The 19,276-nt window shown below is 38.4% G+C and overlaps 1 protein-coding gene across 3 annotated transcripts in view; it reads right to left on the reverse strand.

Annotated features, from left to right (window-relative positions):
- ADAMTSL1 (ADAMTS like 1) overlaps positions 1–19,276 on the reverse strand; it is a 1,021,291-nt gene that overhangs the window by 282,575 nt on the left and 719,440 nt on the right. For all 3 annotated transcript variants that reach the window (XM_034967210.2, XM_063594468.1, XM_003822608.5), the window contains one exon: positions 8,573–8,699. In XM_034967210.2, coding sequence (XP_034823101.1) covers positions 8,573–8,699 — 127 coding nt within the window. The remainder of the gene's footprint in view (positions 1–8,572; positions 8,700–19,276) is intronic.

Below are 19,276 nucleotides of genomic sequence, written 5' to 3' on the forward strand. Positions count from 1 at the left end.
ATAGATACCGTTGCCTACACAGGTGCTAACATCAAAACAGCCAGTATCAAACTCACAAAATGAGTGTCAGCCACTTGGGAGAAAATTATAAGACAATATTGGAACACATTCAACCTCTAGGAACCAAATGGCTGTGGAGGTTGTAGGGAGATGAGGAATCAGAATTACAGGTGCTTAACTGCATTGTCGTAGAAGGAGTCAAAAGTTGGCTAGCTCTATGTAATTGCAGAGCTGTATTGAAAGCCCAGCACCAAGACTTCTGCTTCTGACAAAGATGAACTAACAGGAACCAGATTTAATATTCTGTCTAAAACAATCAAAAAGTCAGATGAAACCATGGTTTTTAAGATATTGGACATCAGGCAAAAAAGGGCAGCAATTCTGTATACTCAGGAAACACATCAGATAAGGCCCAACACTGCCCCAGCTTACTGCCTTGATAGAGTTCCTAGGCTACAGCTTTGGAAGTATGAAGACCTGTAGAGCTCAGTAGATTCCCTGAATTGAGTAGACAAAGCCAAGAGTCCAAGGAGACAAAAACAGTCAGAATTTCTGGGACAAAGTAACAGAAAGGAGAGAGCTATACAGAAAGACAACTCTGGACACCCAAGAGGGTTTCCTTAAAGTAGCCAGCAGCATACTAATCAATACATAAGTGTGAGGAAATTACCTGGCCTGGGGAAAGAACTACACAAAAGAATTATAGAGAAGAGTACACGGTGCTCATACAGGGCTGAGAATAGTATCTTATCCCATCAGCCAAAGTGACAAACTTTGTAAGTCATGGAACATTAAGTAGTCTACTCAGAAAGGTCCCGCCTCAGTAAAAGGGTACAATTAGCTCTAGACCAAACATGGCTTTGGTCCTGTCTACCACATTTTAAGACCCCAAAGGTTCAAACTGATTTCAGTAACTTAACTGCTCCCAGAACACAGCTCAAGGATATTTATAGAAATACAAAAATATCTAGTACCCAAGAAAGTAAAATTTGTAATGTCTGGCATCAAGTCAAAAAATAATGAGGCACGCAAAGAAACAAACAAACAAAAAAATACAGCACATATTAAAGTGAAAAATCAATCAATCCAAACACAGAATGGATATTAAAATAGTTACTATAATGGTGTTCCATAAGTTCATAAGGTTACATACTGAAAAATAAATCTCCAGATCCAGAAAATTTCACTGGGGCATGGTAGCAGCCATTTAAAGAAGAAATAACATCAATTCCATACAATCTCTTCCAGAAAAAAAGAAGACAAGCAATTACTCCTCTACTCATCGTTTGAGGCCATTTTGTGCTAATACTAACACCAAACAAAGACAATACAAAAAAGAATATGACAGACCAGTATCTCTCATGAACACAGATAAAAAGCCTCAACAAAATACTGCCGAATCAAACTAGAAATCTATATAAAGAATAATACACCATGACCAAGTACAGTTTATCCCAGAAATGCAGAGTTGGTTATTTAAAAACCAATTAATGTAATTCATCACAATAACAATCTAAAGAAGAAAAACCACATGACTTTGTCAGTTGAGGTAAAAGAGAATTTAATAAAATTCATCATCCCTTCATGTTATTAACTCTCAGCAAACCAGGAAAGGAAGGGAACTTCCTCAATCTGATAAAGGGCGTTTATAAAAACCTACAGCTAACATCATACTCAATGGTGAGAAACTGAATGCTTTCCTCTTAAGATTAGGAATAAGATAAGGACCTCCATTGTCATCATTCCTATTCACTATTGTATTGCATGCGTAGCCAGTACAATAAGACTACAAAAAAAAAAGTGGCTTACAAATTGAAAAGAGGCAAAACCACTCTTACTTGTAAACAACATGATTGTTTATTGAGAAAATCCCAGTCATCTACCAAAAAACTCAGAGGTATTGAGTGAGTTTATCAAGTTTACATAATACACGGCTAACACACAAAAATCAATCATGTTTCTGTGAACTAGGAATATATAATTGGACACGGAAATAAAGAATACAATGCCAAGCCAAGCGCAGTAACTCCTGTAGTCCCAGCTACTTGGGAGGTTGAGGCAGGTAGATCACTTGAGCTAAGGAGTGTGGGTCTGTAGTGTGCTATGATTACATCTGTGAATAGCCACTGCACTTCAGTCTGGGCAACATAGTGAAACCTCATCTCTAATTTTAAAAAAGAGAATATAATGCCATTTGCAATAGTTACAAAAAATACAACAGATGTAAATCATATAAAGTATATGCGATCTTCATGCTGAAAGCTAATAAAGGCTCATCAAAGAGATAAAATAAGACCTAAGTAAACAGAGACATAAAATTCTCATACCTTATAGATTGAGTGACTTAACATGCTAAAGATGCTAATTCCTACCCCCTCCAAATCAATCTGTAGAATTAACACAAAAAAATCCCAGCAAGACTTTTTGTAGATATGGACAAGCAGATAGTAAAATTTTTATGGAAAGGCAAAGACCCAGAATAGAATAGCCAAAATGAATTTGAAAACAAGAACAAAGTTGGAGAAATCACACTACCACATTTTAAGATTTACCTTAAAGCCACAGTAATAAAAAAAATGGAGTATTGATGAAGGGACAGACACATAGCAGAATAGAGTCCAGAAACAGACCCTCACAGAAACGGCAATAGATTTTTGACAAGGTTTAAAGACAATTCAAAAGAGAAAAGGCTGTCTTTTTCAACAAATGGTACTGGAAGAATTGGGCGTCTATACGAAAAAAAAATTCAAGCTACCTATCAAACTTACACCTTATACAAAAAATAACTGAAAATAGGTCACTGATCTAAAGGTGAAATGTATTTCTGCAAGAAAACACAGGAGAAAATCTTTGTGTCCTGGTCTTAGGCAAGAAGTTCTTAGACATGACATTAAAAGCATGAGCCGTAAAAGAAAAAAAATGATAGCCTGGTCTTCATCTAAATGAAAAGCTTCTGCTCTGTGAAAGATAACATTAAGCAATTTTGAATAAAAAAGCTATGATGGAGAAAATATTTCCAATTCAAATATCCCACAAAGGACTTGTACCTAGTATATATAAAGAACTCCCAAAACTCAACAAGAGAAAGTCAAGCAACACATTTTTTAAAAATGAGCAACAGACTTGAACTGACACTATGCAAAAGATGAACAAAGCACACTGTGGTAAGTAGACTAATGTATCCCTCTCCCCTGCCAAATATGTCCTTAAATCTGGGAATGTGTAATATTATGTGGCAAGGGGGAATTAAGGTTGCTAATGGAATTAAGATTGCTAATCAGGTCACCTTAAAATTAAGTGATTATCCTGGATGATCTGAGTGGACTCAATGTAATCACAAGCATTCTTTAATATAGAAGAGGCAGGCAGAAGAGGAAGCTTGAGTCAGAGAGAGATCTGAAGATGCTAAGCTACTGACTTTGAAGATGCCAAAGAATGTGCATAGGCTCCAGGAGCAGGAAAATCAAAATTGAAGAAAGAGAAATACTCCCTCAATGCTTCCAGAGCTGTGTTCTGCAAACACCTTGTTTTTAGCCCAGTGAAACCTATTTCAGTTTTCTGACACCCCCAGAACCATAAAATAATAAATTTGTGTTGCTTTAAATCACTTAGTCTGTGGTAATTAGTTACAGCAGCAATTGCAAGATAATACAACATGAAAAGATGTTAACATTATTAGCCATTAGGAAAATGCAAATAAAAACAAGTATGAAATACCACTACTCACTGATAAGAATGGCTAAAATTTAAAATGGTGGCCAGGTGCCATGGCTCACACCTGTAATCCCAACACTTTGGGAGGTTGAGGTGGGCAGATCACTTGAGGCCAGGAATTTGAGACCAGCCTGGCCAACATGGCAAAACCCCATCTCTACTAAAAATACAAAAATTACTCAGGCATGATGGTGTGCACCTGTAATCCCAGCTACTTGGGGAGGCTGAAGTGGCAGGATCACCTGAGTCCAGGAGGTCAAGGCTGCAATGAGCTGAGCTGTGATAGTGCCACTGCACTGAAGCCTCAGTGACAGAGTGAGACCCTGTTTCAATAAAAGAAACAAAGAAGAAAGAAAGAAAAAGAAAAGAAAAGAAAGAAAGAAAGGAAAGAAAGAAAGAAAAAGAAAGAAAGAAAGAAAGAAAGAAAATAAATACAGGTGCAGTATATCTAGAATTGGATCACTTCTCATCATTTCCACAGCTACTGGTACAGTCCAAGCCATTGTCATCTGTGGCCTGGCTTAGTGTAATATCTTTCCAACTACAGTCTATTCTCAGTATAGCAGAAATCTGATCAAGTTATTCCTCTGTTCAAAATCCTCCAACAACTTCCCATTTCATTCAGACTTACAAAAAACCCCACAATATCTGTGCCATTCTTCCCCCAGCCTCATATCATTTTCTCTAGCCTTTTTGAAACTCACCTCATTTTAGTCGGCTTCTTTTTTCTTCATAAAATATATCCCGAATGCAAATACCACAGGACGCCTGCATTTGCTTTTCTCTTTTCCTAGAATTTTCTTCTCCCTGACTTCTGCATGGTGACCCCTTTTCACTTCCCTTAGATCCTTGTTTAAATGCCATGTTATCAGTGAGTCCTTTCTTTATTAATTTACTGAAAATTGCAGCTCCCCTGCATCACCTGTGGCTGGCAGCCTATACCCATTTCCTGTTCTCCTGCTCTGGTTTGTTTTTTCCATGGCTCCTAGGAAGATAAATGGATTTTTTCTGTTTTGTTCTGTGCTGTTTCCAGCACCTAGAACAGTTCCTCAGCATATAGCAGGTGCCAATTAAATATGTGCTGTTGAATGAATATATCCTTGAGTGGCTTGTGAGGATAGCCCAAAGCAGCCAGGGGCAAGTGGAAATTTCTTTAATGTTTTGTGCTTTCTTTAAAAAATCCATATGTATTTTGTACTTTATAACATAGAGGCCTGTGTTTTATTATAAGCGTACTTTACCTCAAAATCTTTGAGCTAGAATGATAGTCCAAGAATATGTTTACCCATGGCCATTATACGTCAGCATAAGCCACAGTCTGAGAAGCACATTTTTAAGTATTAAAAGCTTAATTTTATCTTGATATAAATGAGTTAAGTGACCTCACCATGCAAGAAAGGTAGAGAGAGAGCTTTAGGATCTCCAGGTGATTTCAAATCATACAGATACAGATGAGAGCTCTGCAAAGCTGGAAATATCAAATTGATAGCAAATAGGCTGGCTCTAGCCCTAAGAATATTCTGAGTATACTTGGAAAATATAGAACATAGTATAAGTCAATAAATCTTGTGAGAAATGAACTTTTAAATTTTAAGAATCAAAAGCAAGGTAATGTCAGCTATATTTGACTATTTTTATTGGGTTGGGGGAGTTGAGAAGTAACTAGGAAAAATGAAAAGGCTGAGTGCTACCAGTGGGTAGTCTTTTCCTTTAAGAAAGGAGAAAGAGTACTTTGATCCTGCTCTATTTCCATTGTCTGTATTTGTATTAGGCAATTGTAATGTCTTTTAATAAAAAGATGATTTAAAAAAAATCACCAGCAAATGGCAGCCATTTGATAAACTTTTCCTACTTCTCTTTATCCTTCTGGCACATTCTACCATGGTTTTTCTCCACTCTCCTGTTTTTGCTTTGTTCCTCTGAGGCTTGATAACATAAGGGAAAAAAAAACTTGGATATAAGTTCAGAAAGAAAATGAGTTCAATGTGGGGAATCTGAGTGCCAGAAGTTTGAAGAGAGCATGTGGCGAGCTGACAGTGCCTTTTGGCAGAAGACAGGGGAGAGATCTGGCAGGACTCCTCCAGGCGTGGAGAACTGCTCACCTGGCTGCTCCACTGGGCCCTGCAGAGCAGCCTCATGTTCCCTGCCAGTGGGTCGCCTCACAGTCTGTAAATATAAGATGGAAGATTCTTCCAGGGTAGAGAAACATAAGTGAGGCAGTTTGTTCAGCATCTGCTATAGATTGTGGTGAGGTGCATGCATATGGTGGGCTTTACTGATATCAATCATTTTGTCTTGAGACATCATCAGTGCTAAGGTAAATGAATCAATTGCATTTTGTCAGTATGTATAATCATCAGGTTGTGTATTATATAATTTACCTACTGTCGGTCTTGAATAGGGCACTTTTCATTGAGGTATTTATTTGCAGACTTGGAGATGATATAGGGCTCTCAATTTGCTTCAGTTTGTTCCTTAGGAGCTTCTCCATCTTTATTTTGTGATTCAGGCCCTAGAGGTCACCCATCCCTCCCTAACAGTAGGGTAAGAGGAATGTCTATCTGAGCACAGTAGTCTAGATCCTCTATGAGAACAAGAAGGTATGGGCATGAGAATAAAGAAGCATCTTTACCATTAAAAACACGCTCCCAGGACACTATACAGCCATTACTGCACACATGCATGACATATCCTTTTGTACCTAACAGTAATTCCTAGATTCCTAGATAATGAACACTGATTCAGTTACATGACAGAAATAATTAGAGGATTTTAATTCTTTTAGCATTCCATGAAGAGTTCTTAAGAGTGATCTTTTAAATGTAGCTCTTTTCTAACATCCAACCATGATTTACAAGAGAATTATGCCTCTATCCATTTCTGGTTTCCATCTTCTAACTTTAGAAATTTTTCGTCTTATGGAAGAAGCTACCAACACACATGACTAAAGAAAAATCTCACCTGAATGTATTATATCAATGTCTAAGTTACCTCATTCTTTATTCTATATGCCAGAATCTTTTAAATTTATTTTATTTTTCTTTGCAGAATTACATTTTCCACTGTTTCCAAGGGAGTTAGAATGTACAGAGTTCCCTAAACTGGTATCTCCAATTTTTCATGTGTCTGTAAGTCCCCATTCTTTCTTTCTGCCTCCTCTTTTTACCTCGAGGCTAATCCTTTGGCAAGCTGCCTTTTCAGGACTTCTGAGAATATTCCTCCACTGCATATCAGAATAACTGCATCTGCCTTTCTTCCTTGACCTATAAGTCCATTTAAAGCAACAAACTCTCCATATGTCAATTGTTTTCCTCCAGCTAGTCAACAAGTAGAGATAACAAAACACATTCAGTAAAGATATTCATTCTCATTTCCCAAACCAGACAGACATATGGAAAGAAATAATCAGTCAGGGATCTATTGAAGGATTCTGCATAGTAGCAAAATCTGGAGACAATATGCCAAGCAATGTCAAAATAATTCTAAAAATGCATGTCCTTAATACAAGGGCTGTCTTATTTCTATCTGTATCTGCTGCAGTGCCCAGAATAATGATTGTCAGACTGTGTATCATAAAATGCCTCAGATTAATGACTCCATTTTTGGCGTAGGTACCATGAGAACTTGTACCATCTATCCTAGCAGGACCTGACTGGGTAGACATCTGAGGCACCTTCCCTTGATCCATCTATCTGCTTTGCAAATGTCCCACCACAGAGACTATCAGCGGGCCTGTGACCAGTCCAGAGAAACAAGTAAGTGCTTAGGCTCTGGAATCAGACTCTGAGCTCAAATCTTGGCTCCATTACAACTGTGTGACTTTGTGCAAGTCCCATAATCTGGCTAAGCTTCAGTTATCTCATCCATAACGTGGGGATTAATAGTACTTTGCTCATGAGGTTGTTATAGCAATTACATGGGACGATTGTGTGAAATTCTCAGCAAGTACATGTATAATAAGTACACTTTTTTTTTTTTTTGCTAGTATTGAGATATTAGGACACAAAGGTCAATAAAAAGCTTCATATAGGCTGGGCACAGTGGCTCATGCCTGTAATCCCTCACTTTGGGGGGCTGAGGCGGGTGGATCACTTGAGGTCAGGAGTTCAAGACCAGCCTGGCCAACATGGTGAAACCCTGTCTCTACTAAAAATACAAAAATTAGCTGGGTGTGGTGGCATGCATCTGTAATCCCAGCTACTTGCAAGGTTGAGGCAGGAGAATCACTTGAACCCGGGAAGCGGAGGTTGCAGTGAGCTGAGATTGCCCCATTGCACTCTAGCCTAGGCAACAGAATGAGAGAGTCAAAAACAAACAAACAAACAAAAACAAACAAAAACAAAACACCAAAACTCAAAAACCAAAAAACCAAAACGTCACGTAATCACTGCCCTACATTAATTCTGAAAGGACTTGTTATAGTACTGACCAAAGACCACCTTGTAAATGAAGGCCATGTGACTTCACAGTGACAGGAGTGAATTTGTGCTATCTTCCCACTTTCCTCGTTATCTTCCACCAGGCATAGCACACTACACATCACGCAGGAGCTGGGATACAGTCTGTCCTCATGTTGGACAGCAAAGCTCATGTTTGTACAGAAAGTATTTGTAGCCCCTTGTCTGGTTCACTCCTGATGTGCCTCAGAAGGACAGGCTTCCTCTTTGGGACTGCAGCTGGTAACCTGACTTGTCCCACCTAAGCTAATTCACATGCCAGAGCATGAAGCCTTCTACATTTTCAGGTTCATTATCATTTTGGTGGAGGTGTTGTTCCCTGGCTGTTTAGTGGGGCCAGACCTAAGCCAGGAGAGGATAAGTCAACAAGTCCAAAGGTCGCCCATCTCTGTGTGTCTTACATTTGGTTGCGGAGAGCTGGGATTTATACTGCCCTCGGACCAGCCGGCAGGTGGACCCATCTCCGTTGCAGACCCCACAGTTATCTTCCTTGACGGTGCTTCCCAGCTGGTGATCGCAGCCAACAATCTAACAAGAAAGAGAGATGTGTAATTCAACCAAGCACCTACCGATGGCAAAATCCATTATGAGGCCAATCACCATGAAATAACCCTCCCTTCATCCCTGAGGGGCCTAAAACATACCCCGTGAAGGGGACTGAATTCAACTGGAATTTAAATCAAGCTAAGAAAGAAAAAAAGGTAGCATGGGTAAAGATGTTTTCAAAGTTCAGATATACAAATAGAAAGAAGGGTAAAAGAAAGAGAATGAGAGAGAATAGGGAGCAGGGTAGGGAATGATGGGGAGAAAGTAAGAGAGATGAGAAGATCCTGAATTATTGATGTTTTAGGGCCTTAATTCAAGAATAACTCCTATGTTAATAATTATGATGCACTCAAATGACAAAAACTACAACCAAGAGGTAATGGTAGCAGGAAACATTTTATAAATGATCTCCATGTTCCACATGGTTCGTTAGAACGTATGCTGCGTAAGGGTGGGCGATTTGTATATTGGGTTAATTAATGTATTCCAAGCAGTGAGAACAGTGCTTGGTCAATTGTAGGCCCTCAAAAAATATTTGCTGAGTAATAATGAAAATACTTCCTTTTCTAGCTAGCACTCCAGCTTAAAAAAGAGGAGAGAATCAGCAAACAGATACAAACTTACTGTGTGTGTGTGTGTGTGTGTGTGTGTGTGTGTGTGTGGAAGAGGACGGTTGCATGAAGGGCAGCAGGGATGAATACCACTAAGACCCTGTCATTTGCCTTATCCTGTCCTGTACCAGGCACAGTACAAATATCTCATTCATTCTCAAAAGAGCCATGCAAGTAAGATATCTCCATTCTATAGTTGAGGCCATGAGTCTTACCCAAGGTCACTTAGCTAATAAGCAGCTGAGTTCTAAAGACTCCTAGTGAAACATTTATGCCCGGTCCAAATCAGGCTTAACAACATCACAGGCTTTTATAAAGTATGTGGGCAATGCCATTTGTGTCTTTCCTCTTTACTTTCTAATATCTGAGTCTTAGAAATTCAAATCCAAACTATGCCAGGTTGTATGGCTTACAGTTCTAGTTAGATCAAATATGGAAAGATTTATTCCACTCCCAAACTATTTCAATTACTCTCTTTGACAAAATAAAATAATGGTAGTGACAACTGAAGGGACTTATGGCTTCTCTTCATAAAGTCCTCACAGTTTGTCTTGCCTTTCAAAAATCTGGTTGTTAATATGACCAGAGGATTGAGGCTTGATTTTCTTTTTTATTCCTGTTATTAATAATAATTGCAAACACATGTTTAGATGAAGGTTTAAAAACATAATTATTTAACATTGTATTATATATGTACTCTATTTTTAAAATGTGGTAATGTATGTTTTTTCATTAATAGCAAATGAACGTCTTTTAAAAATAGATGAAAAGCAACAACCCCTTCAATAACTGTACATTTTTTTTTAAATGCAAAGATGTCAGGAAAACATGGTGCTGAGTTCTAAAGTCAGGGACAAAGGCAGATGGGCTCTATCCCTATGGGTTCAGTGTAGCTGAGGAGCAGTTTGCCTCAATCTATTCAGAGGCTGCAGTGAGGCCACTTCAGAAAGCAACCGAATTTCATCCCTGCAGTGCCAAGCATGTGCTGGCTTAAGACTTCTTTGGTGTATTTCTACATAACTGCAGTAAAATTATTTTCAAAATTCATATCTGTAGATGGGCCCGCCCATAAGCTGATCAATTCTGTATTCACTGTTATATTCTGAGTACAGTGTGAAATGGGATTACAGAAGTATTTTATTTATAAAAGAATTCATTTAACCGGTTAGGTAATATTTATTGAGGACCTGCTATGGGCCAGCCACTGTGCTAGGAGCAACATTCAATGGTGAATTTCAGCATCTATGGGTCCACTCTCATGAGACTTTACAATCTAGTGGCAGAGGGAGAGAGTGCCCAAATCATCACACGCAATAAGTGTAAAATGATAATCATGAAAAAAGGTATAAAACACAGACACATGACACTCTGAGAGCATAAAATATGAAGAATTCAATTTGGTTAGGGAGGCAAGAGAAGATTTCTCTTAGGGAGAGACTTTTTTGAGCTGAGATGTGAATGAAGAGTCAGAGTTAACAATGGAAGGGAGGTGTCACATGAGGTTCACCATGTCCTTTAGAAATGCCTGGATACTAACTAATTGGAGAGGAAGCAAAAAACCAAGTTGGCCAAAAAAAAAAAAAAAAAAAAAATCAGAAAACTGATAACCTAATTGCCTTGGAGGGACCAAATCCTTTGAGAAAGCATGACAGTTTTAATTTAGGCAACATTCAAAGCATTATTGACTCTACTATTGTTGTGGTTTTTGGGATTGAAGAGGACTTAATCTGACAAGATCCTTGACCATGTGGAAGGACAGCGCAGGCATTGGGCACAGGAATTTCCACTCTCAGGCATCCAAATCTAACTGGGTTTACTCCTTAAACTACAGGAATTTCAGGTTTCTCAAAGGATTTAAGTTTCTCTGGAAAATTTTTAACGGACTCTGATGCCTCTAATGGAGCCAAAGGAGATAATCATGAAAATCTCTAAGTCTAAAGATTTCTTACGGTTCCAAAACCATTTTAAGTAAAGAACAATTCAGCTTCACAGATCCAAAGCAACAGTAATATTAAGAATAGCTAAATAGGAGGTGACATACTTTAAGAGTAGCTTGGCTAGACGCCTGACTTAGTGCTATCAGTGTGGGTTTACGGACCCCAGGATATGAACCAAGTCAGTTTTAAATGGGCTTTGTTTAGCTTCAGAATTTAAAAGACAAACATCTCCCTGACACAATTTTTTTTCCTTCCTTTTCTCTGTTATCAATTCCTCTTCAAGATGCCAAAATCTTCTAACTCAATTATTTTTAAAATGTGGAATACTTTATATCAGATAAAATGTTCTTACTTTGGTCCAAGTGGAAAATTGTTTGCAGGGATATCAGGATAATCATACTTGACATATCTTAATCTGTTGATTTTGAGTAACTATTAGATTAATTAAAATTAGTTGTTACTTTAAGACCTACTATTAATAACAGAGAGAAAAATAAACAGAAATACAAAAATGGGCTTAATTGGCCTTCTGTGCACATGCTATTATTTTTTGCCTAGAATACTCTTTCCCTATTCTTTATTTGGCAAACTCCTACTCATCCTTCAAATCCCAAATTAGGTGTCTGCTCAAGAAAGCCTGTCCAGATTCCAGAGGTAACTGCCTTATTGCTGTATGTTTCCATAGCCGTTTCTTCATACCTCCATGTGGCAGAGGTTTCTGGTTGTCATCAAATATCCATCTTCTCTTATTTTTCTTGTACTGGACCCCAATTTTATCTGGGTTAGCATTATATGCAGTTAAAAGAATACATTTCTCATTGGTCATGAGAACAAATCATAATTACTGAAATAAAAGTAGAAGTGAGGCTTCTGGGAAGGCTACTTAAAAGAAGCTGACTTAGCTGGGGAATGCCTTTTCTGCCCTCTGCCTTCCTACCTTCCTGCTGGCTCTAGCAGCCATCTTGGAAATAAGACAATCTTGAGAATGGAAGCCTTGTACTCAGAATGGCAGAGCAGAAAGAGAGAAAGATCCTGTTTCCTGAACCGCACTTGGACGGATTACATCTTTTTATTTTTTGTGAGAGAATAAATCTTTTATGTGTCTAAGCCACTATTATTTTGTTTTTTTTTTCCATGTATACCCAATTCAAATTATTATATAACTTACATTGAGTTTATTAACATGTCTATCTCCACACAACATCCTGGGCTACCCGAGAACCTGTGTTTTACTAATCTTGATATTTCTGCTGCTCAGCCCAGTATCAGACATTTGAGATGCACAATAAACGCTGCTGAATCGATGAAACACATAATGGTTTGCTAATAGTTTCAATGTAGTTTACAGATAGGCGACCTTAGACTGCAGCCATTGACATACGAGTCTGCAAAAATGTGTGCATGCATGTGTGTAGGTATGTATATGTACATGTGTTTTTAACTGTGCACACAAAGAAACAGACATACCGTAAATGACAGCAAGAGGCTAAACCTAAACCTCTGTCCTGATGCATCAACAAGAATTGCTGTAAAGGGCTATTATTTTTCAGAGACTATTTCCCAAGTACACCGATGTTAATTATTAGAGAAATGTCATGGAAGGCAATGTTTAGGTCACTGAGTTCCCAGACCCACCCCATTCTGGACAAAACATTTAAGTGAGATAATGACCACTCATAACTTTGGCAACTGCATGAAATTTTTTTGCAAACAGTGGAAAACTGAATATTTTGGTCTAATAGAGTTTATTAGTACTCCACTATGAGGTGTCAGCTGGATGCAGTGGTCTGACCTCATCCTCATCCAGAATCACTGCACAGTGTTGCTTATTTTGCAATATTTTAATCTCACGTAACAAAAAAGTAAGAAGCTCCAAGAAAAATTTAAAGAAAGGCAAAATAGCACCCTGAAACTTACCAAATTAATAGTGTTTTCATTGTTTAGATACCACTAGTGGGTTATCAAGTTCTGCTTTCATATCTTAAATGTATGCTTTTTGTACCCTCTCTTATATACATACATGTGTACAAAGATATGCAGCCCCTTGTCTTATTTTTGAGTTGAGCAAGCACACTTAACACTGATGATTTTTCTTTATTCTTCTTTCAGATTTACTAAAGGGAGGGAGAGAACTGCCCCCCGACCCAGCCCCCTCCCCCCTGCCAATAAAAATAAATAAATAAACTAGGATCATAGCATCCAATCCAAGTTGGCTCAGAGACTTAGTATGTCGTGCAGATTTTAGGCATCAGGCCTGCAGTAGGGGTTTCTTCCTTCACTTTACAGAGCTGATAGCAAGAGAACAGGCAGTATGCAAGACTGAAATTCTCTAGACACTGAAATATGTATAATAAAATGTCTTCATTAGTAGCCACAGGAGAAAGAAAGATCACCATGCTAATAATTTGGAGAACATAAATAAACATAATCCACAAGTAGATATCGTGCCTCAGACTGACATTCTTAGGATGGGTTCACAATGGCTTCATTTCAAATGGTTTCCCATAAGGAACTCAATCTAGCATCAAATACTGAGCCAGTGATGTCAAGCTTTTCTTGATCCAACATCATGAGGTAAGAAACTTTTAAAGCTTTCTATTTTCAGCACTGGGAAAGACAAATATGGAAAACTAAACTGTGCAAATCTGACCATAGCTGTTCTTATTTATATTTACTTAATTTAGATAGAACTTTATGGGTAACAGTGTGATTTACATGGATTATCCTTTATTTACTAATTATTTTAATAAATAGGGGAGGGAGTGCATTTCTAACCTCATCCTCAAAAGATTTAGATATTCATTAATTTGCTTATGTTTAACCTTTCATTAAATAATAAAAAGATTTATAGCATATAAATAACAATAAAATTTACAAAAACAAATGAGTGAATGGAGCAAAAAGGCAAAGGTAAGAACGATAAATCTAGAAATGAGAGAACTAAACATAATTCACACTATGCCGTCCTGTACAGTTGCTAGATGTGGTGGGGGGAGGTCACATCTGGATTTGAGCTTCCTAGAAAATAGGAACACATGAGCAGTTGTAAGAGTCAGAGAATCTACTGGATCTTTTAGAAAATGTATGCAATAATGTGTTCTTTATAGTAGACAATGAATATTTGTGTAATAAATGAATAAATCAAAAACCACTCGGGAGCACCATAATTAAAGTACCAAAATAATAGATACACATTAATTGTGAGTCTTCTGAAAGACAATGTCATATAACAATGTCCCAATAACATCTGAGCAAATACATACAAGCAGTTTCAAAGAGGTGGCTCTAATAACCTCTGATGAAGCCTAATGGTCAGGGGACATTTGATAAAAGCAAATTTTATGCTGGGTGTGGTGGCTTATGCCTGTAATCCCAACACTTTGGGAGGCCAAGGCAGGCGGATCACTTGAGGCCACGAGTTTGAGACCAGCCTGGCCAGTATGGCAAAACCCCATCCCTACTAAAAATATAAAATTAGCCCAGTGTGGTGGCAAACACCTGTAGCCCCAGCTACTCAGGAAGCTGAGGAATGAGAATTGTTTGAGCCTGGGAGGCAGAGGTTGCAGTGAGCCGAGATGGCATCACTCCACTCCAGCCTGGGCAACAGAACGAGACTTTGTCTCCAAAAAAAAAAAGCAATTTTTAAGAAGCCAAAACAAATCATCCAGGTAAAGAGCATTATGATGGTCTGATTTACTCCAAGGGCAGACTTTGGAGTACTTAGGGCTGGGCTGGCAAAATTCTGGCACATGTGCAGCTATACCTCCTACCAGGACCACAGTAGATATTACTAATCAGCAGCAGCACTCTCTGTCACTGAGGTTTTATGTGGCTCCAGATTCTTAAAGACACTGGGCTCTAGAAGCCAAATCCAATAGACTATAGTTGTCAAATCAGGAAACTAAACCCATTTACCATTTCAGAACCAGAGAAAGGAATTGGTTGCCTACCTTTTAGACAATTATCCATAGATATTATTTAACTTAAGATTTGAATGATTTCAAGTTCAGATTATAACATTGAGGTTCAGAGAAGATAAATTCCCCAAGGTCACATAGCTGGTGAATAACATAACCAAAATTCCACCATGAGATTTTTTGACTATAAATTATAGTAGGATGCCCATTAACCATGAAAAGGCATACTATACAATATTTATATGGCAATAGTGAGTGGTAATAACAAGTTTGAATATTCTAATCAAGATCACTACCTCTAGAGCTACACTCACGCACAGGGATGAACAGATGGTTTCATCTGTGATCTGTGCCTCAGAAGCACATATAGCAAGTGAAGGGGAAGGGGCTCAGCCCCAACAACACCTGCGGTCACCTCCTACCCCTCCCCCTGCCACACAGGCAGGCATACATACCTCTCTCATGGTTTGTTATGGGTACCAAAATTTCCTCTTTTACACACTTGGTTTTTTGTTTGTTTGTTTTTTGTTTTGTTTTTGGTTTACAACTAAGGTTTCCATTATGAGAAAATAGAATCTCCAGTAATTCGCAAAGGTGGTAACAGTGCTCCATGAGCTATGTTTACTATTTCCAAAAGCCTAATGGAAATATATTTATCTGCAATAAAACTACATAAGGTCACCAAAACACCAATCATCTCATTATACAAATAAGCTGAATCCTGACCCTTAGTATTTATTTTTTAATTGCAAACTCAGGTCTTTTAGCTATAAAATGGGAAAACAAATTATTACTTAATACATGCAGTGTTTTGAGTAGATGGAAACTTCCAAAACACAAGGCCCATAGGAAAAAAAAAATAAAGGGCTCCTTTGTGTTAAGAAGTTGGGAACCACTGGTGTAGTCCTTTGTTTGTTGTTCCAATACCCTTGGGAGGAGTAACACATGAAGTTGCTGATTATACTTAAATTAGACCAAATCAACTGAGCATAAGGCATTACGCTGGCTGTTATGGTGCTATTTCGAATACATATAGGTGGTAGGCTTGGTCTCAATCTAGGGTGAGGGGGTTTAATCAGATTATTTCCTCAGAACAGGTGAGAGTAGAAAGGGAGTAAGATCAGTATAACTAAAGGTCAAAGGGGCACGGAGGTGGAGAAAGACAGGAGGGAAACCTGCTTACAGAAGGAAATGTCAACTAGTGTTTGCCAAAACTTGCTATTTTTAGATACATAGCTTCTCACACAATTCTTGTAATAACCTTGAAAATTAGCTACAATTGTGTCTATTTCACAAAAATAAACCTGAAACAGAAAGATTACACAACTTGCCGCAAATCGCATTACTAGGATTTGTTGTCACCAGAGTTGAAGTCTAGGCTGAATAGCACTGTGTCATCAATGAGCATCTCTCTAGTCTATAAGATACCGTGTTCCCCTTGAGGTTTAGATGGCAATGAAGAGACACGCAGAACGAGGATGCACATCCTCCCCACACCTGGCGTTCTCTCTTCTGGGGTTTAGCAGTCATAGCCAGGACTAGCAAATTTCCTTGCAGGTTCACCAGACCCTTACAACAGCCCACAGTGTCCTACAGCATCTATGTGAACGACCTCTCTGACCTCACTTCCTCTGGCTCAGCCTCTTTGCTGTTCTTCAAACACAACAAACACTTTCTCATCTTAGGACAGCCCTGAGTTGCTACCTCTGGCTGTAACACTCTTTCTCAGGCACTTCGACGGCAGTTGTCTGACTCTTTGAAGTCTTCATTTGAGAAAATTAATACCTTCTCAATAAGATCTACTTTGATCAGACTATTTAAAGCTGTATTTCCCCTCAGTCATAATATTTAATTTTTAACTTTTAAGTTCAGAGGTACATGTGCATGATGTGCAGCTTTGTTACATTGGTATATGCGTGTCGTGGGCTATATTGTACAAATTACTTCATTGCCCAGGTACTAAGCCTAGTACCCAATAGTTTTTTTCTGATCCTGTCCCTCCTCTCACCCTTCACCCTTAAGTAGGCACCAGTGTCTGTTGTTCCCCTTTTTGTCTTCATGTGTTCTTGTCATTTACCCCCACTTATAAGTGATAACATGCAGTATTTGTTTTTGTTTGTTTGTTTTTTGTTTTTGTTCTCATGTCAGTTTGTTAAGGATAATGGCCTCCAGCTCCATTCATGTCCCTGCAAAGGACATAATCTCATTCTTTTTTGTGGCTGCATAATATTCCATGGTGTTTCTTTACCACATTTCCTTTATCCAGTCTATCATTGATGGGCATTTAGGTTGATTCCATGTCTTTGCTATTGTGAACAGTGCTGCAATGAACATACATGTGCATGTGCCTTTATAACAGAACAATTTCTATTCCTTTGGGTATACACCCAGGAATGGGATTACTGGGTCAAATAGTATTTCTGTCTTTAGGTCTTTGAGGAAGTGCCATGTTGTCTTCCACAATGCCTGAACTAATTTACACTCCCACCAACAGTGTATAAGTGTTCCTTTTTTCCCACAACCTTACCAGCATCTGTTATTTTTTGACCTTCTAATAATAGCTATTCTGACTGGTGTGAAATGCTATCTCATTGTGGTTTTGGTTTGCATTTCTCTAATGATCAGTGATGTTGAGCTTTTTTTCCATATGCTCTTTGGTCACATAAATGTCTTCTTTTGAGAAGTGCCTGTTCATGTCCTTTACCCATCTTTTAATGGCATTGTTTTTTTCTTATAAATTTGTTTAATTTCTTATAGATGCTGGATGTTAGATCTTTGTCAGATGCATAGTTTGCAAATATTTTCTCCAATTCTGTAGGTTGTCTGTTCACTCTGATGATAGTTTCTTTCGCTGTGTAGAAGTTTGTTAGCTTAATTAGATCCCATTTGTCAATTTTTGCTTCTGTTGGTTTTGGCGTCTTCATCATGAAATCTTTGCCAGTTCCTATGTCCAGAATGGTATTGCCTACATTGTCTTCCAGGATTTTTATAGTTTTAGGTTTTACACTTAAGTCTTTAATCCATCGTGAATTAATTTTTGCATACGGTGTAAGGAAGTGATCCAGTTTCAATTTTCTGCATATGGCTAGACAGTTATCCCAGAACCATTTATTGAATAAGGAATCCTTTCCCCATTGCTTGTTTTTGTCAAAGATCAGACAGTTGTAAGTGTGCAGTCTTATTTCTGGGTTCTCTATTCTGTTCCATTGATATTTATTAAGCGTATTTCAATGATATTTGGATGCCCTGTTCACTGTCCACATAGAACAGTGCCTGGCATACAGCAAGCAACTAAAATATATGTGTTCAATGAATGAATGGATTCGGCCTATAGGCAACACCACAAGTGACAGGGATATATTGCGATTTCAAAGAATTTTCCCCTTTGTCTCAAGCTAAAACATAACAGCTGCTACCATTTAAACTCTCTGCCACTGGTTCCAAAGACCAAAAGAACACTTTCTAAAAGAAAAAGATCTCTAAGGACAAATCATTTTATAACACTGTAATCTGAGAGTTTAATTTCCACTTGTCACCTTGCCTGCTATGTCTCTGGTCCTTCACCCTCTACTCCAGAATTGCCTTGGGGCATAAATGCTCATTAATTCCAAGTGTACCTCCCTCTGACTTCTTTCCTGCTAGGCACAGTGCCCCAGGCTTCATGCCCTGACTCTGACACCAACTCTGGATCTGTAGATTCACTTTGTACTTGATCTACTGAGTTCCTGATTCCTGGCTCTTCCTAATAGACTTCAGCTTGGGCAACCCCCTGGCCTGGCTCTTCCCTTTACCTTTTGTGAGCTCCGACCCTTTGGCTGGTGGTCTGGCTGGGGCAAAGCCACACTCTTTCTGCATCCAACCTACACACTCCCACCTCCACCAAAGGGTAGGAACTTCGGCAGCCTCTGTGGTTAAATTATAGAGGAGGACGTGGTTTCATAGGAATAAACTTTTGCCAGGTGCTAATTTTTAAGAGTCCTATTTCTGTCCTTTATTATTTGAGCTAAGATTGCAAACATTTTAAATAATTTTTTCCTATATTGCCTTTCTTGAAGTCAAGAATCTAAACCATCTAATGGCTGGATAAACACTCT

The sequence above is a fragment of the Pan paniscus genome, chromosome 11 (genome assembly GCF_029289425.2).
Source record: "Pan paniscus chromosome 11, NHGRI_mPanPan1-v2.0_pri, whole genome shotgun sequence".
NCBI lineage: Eukaryota > Metazoa > Chordata > Mammalia > Primates > Hominidae > Pan > Pan paniscus.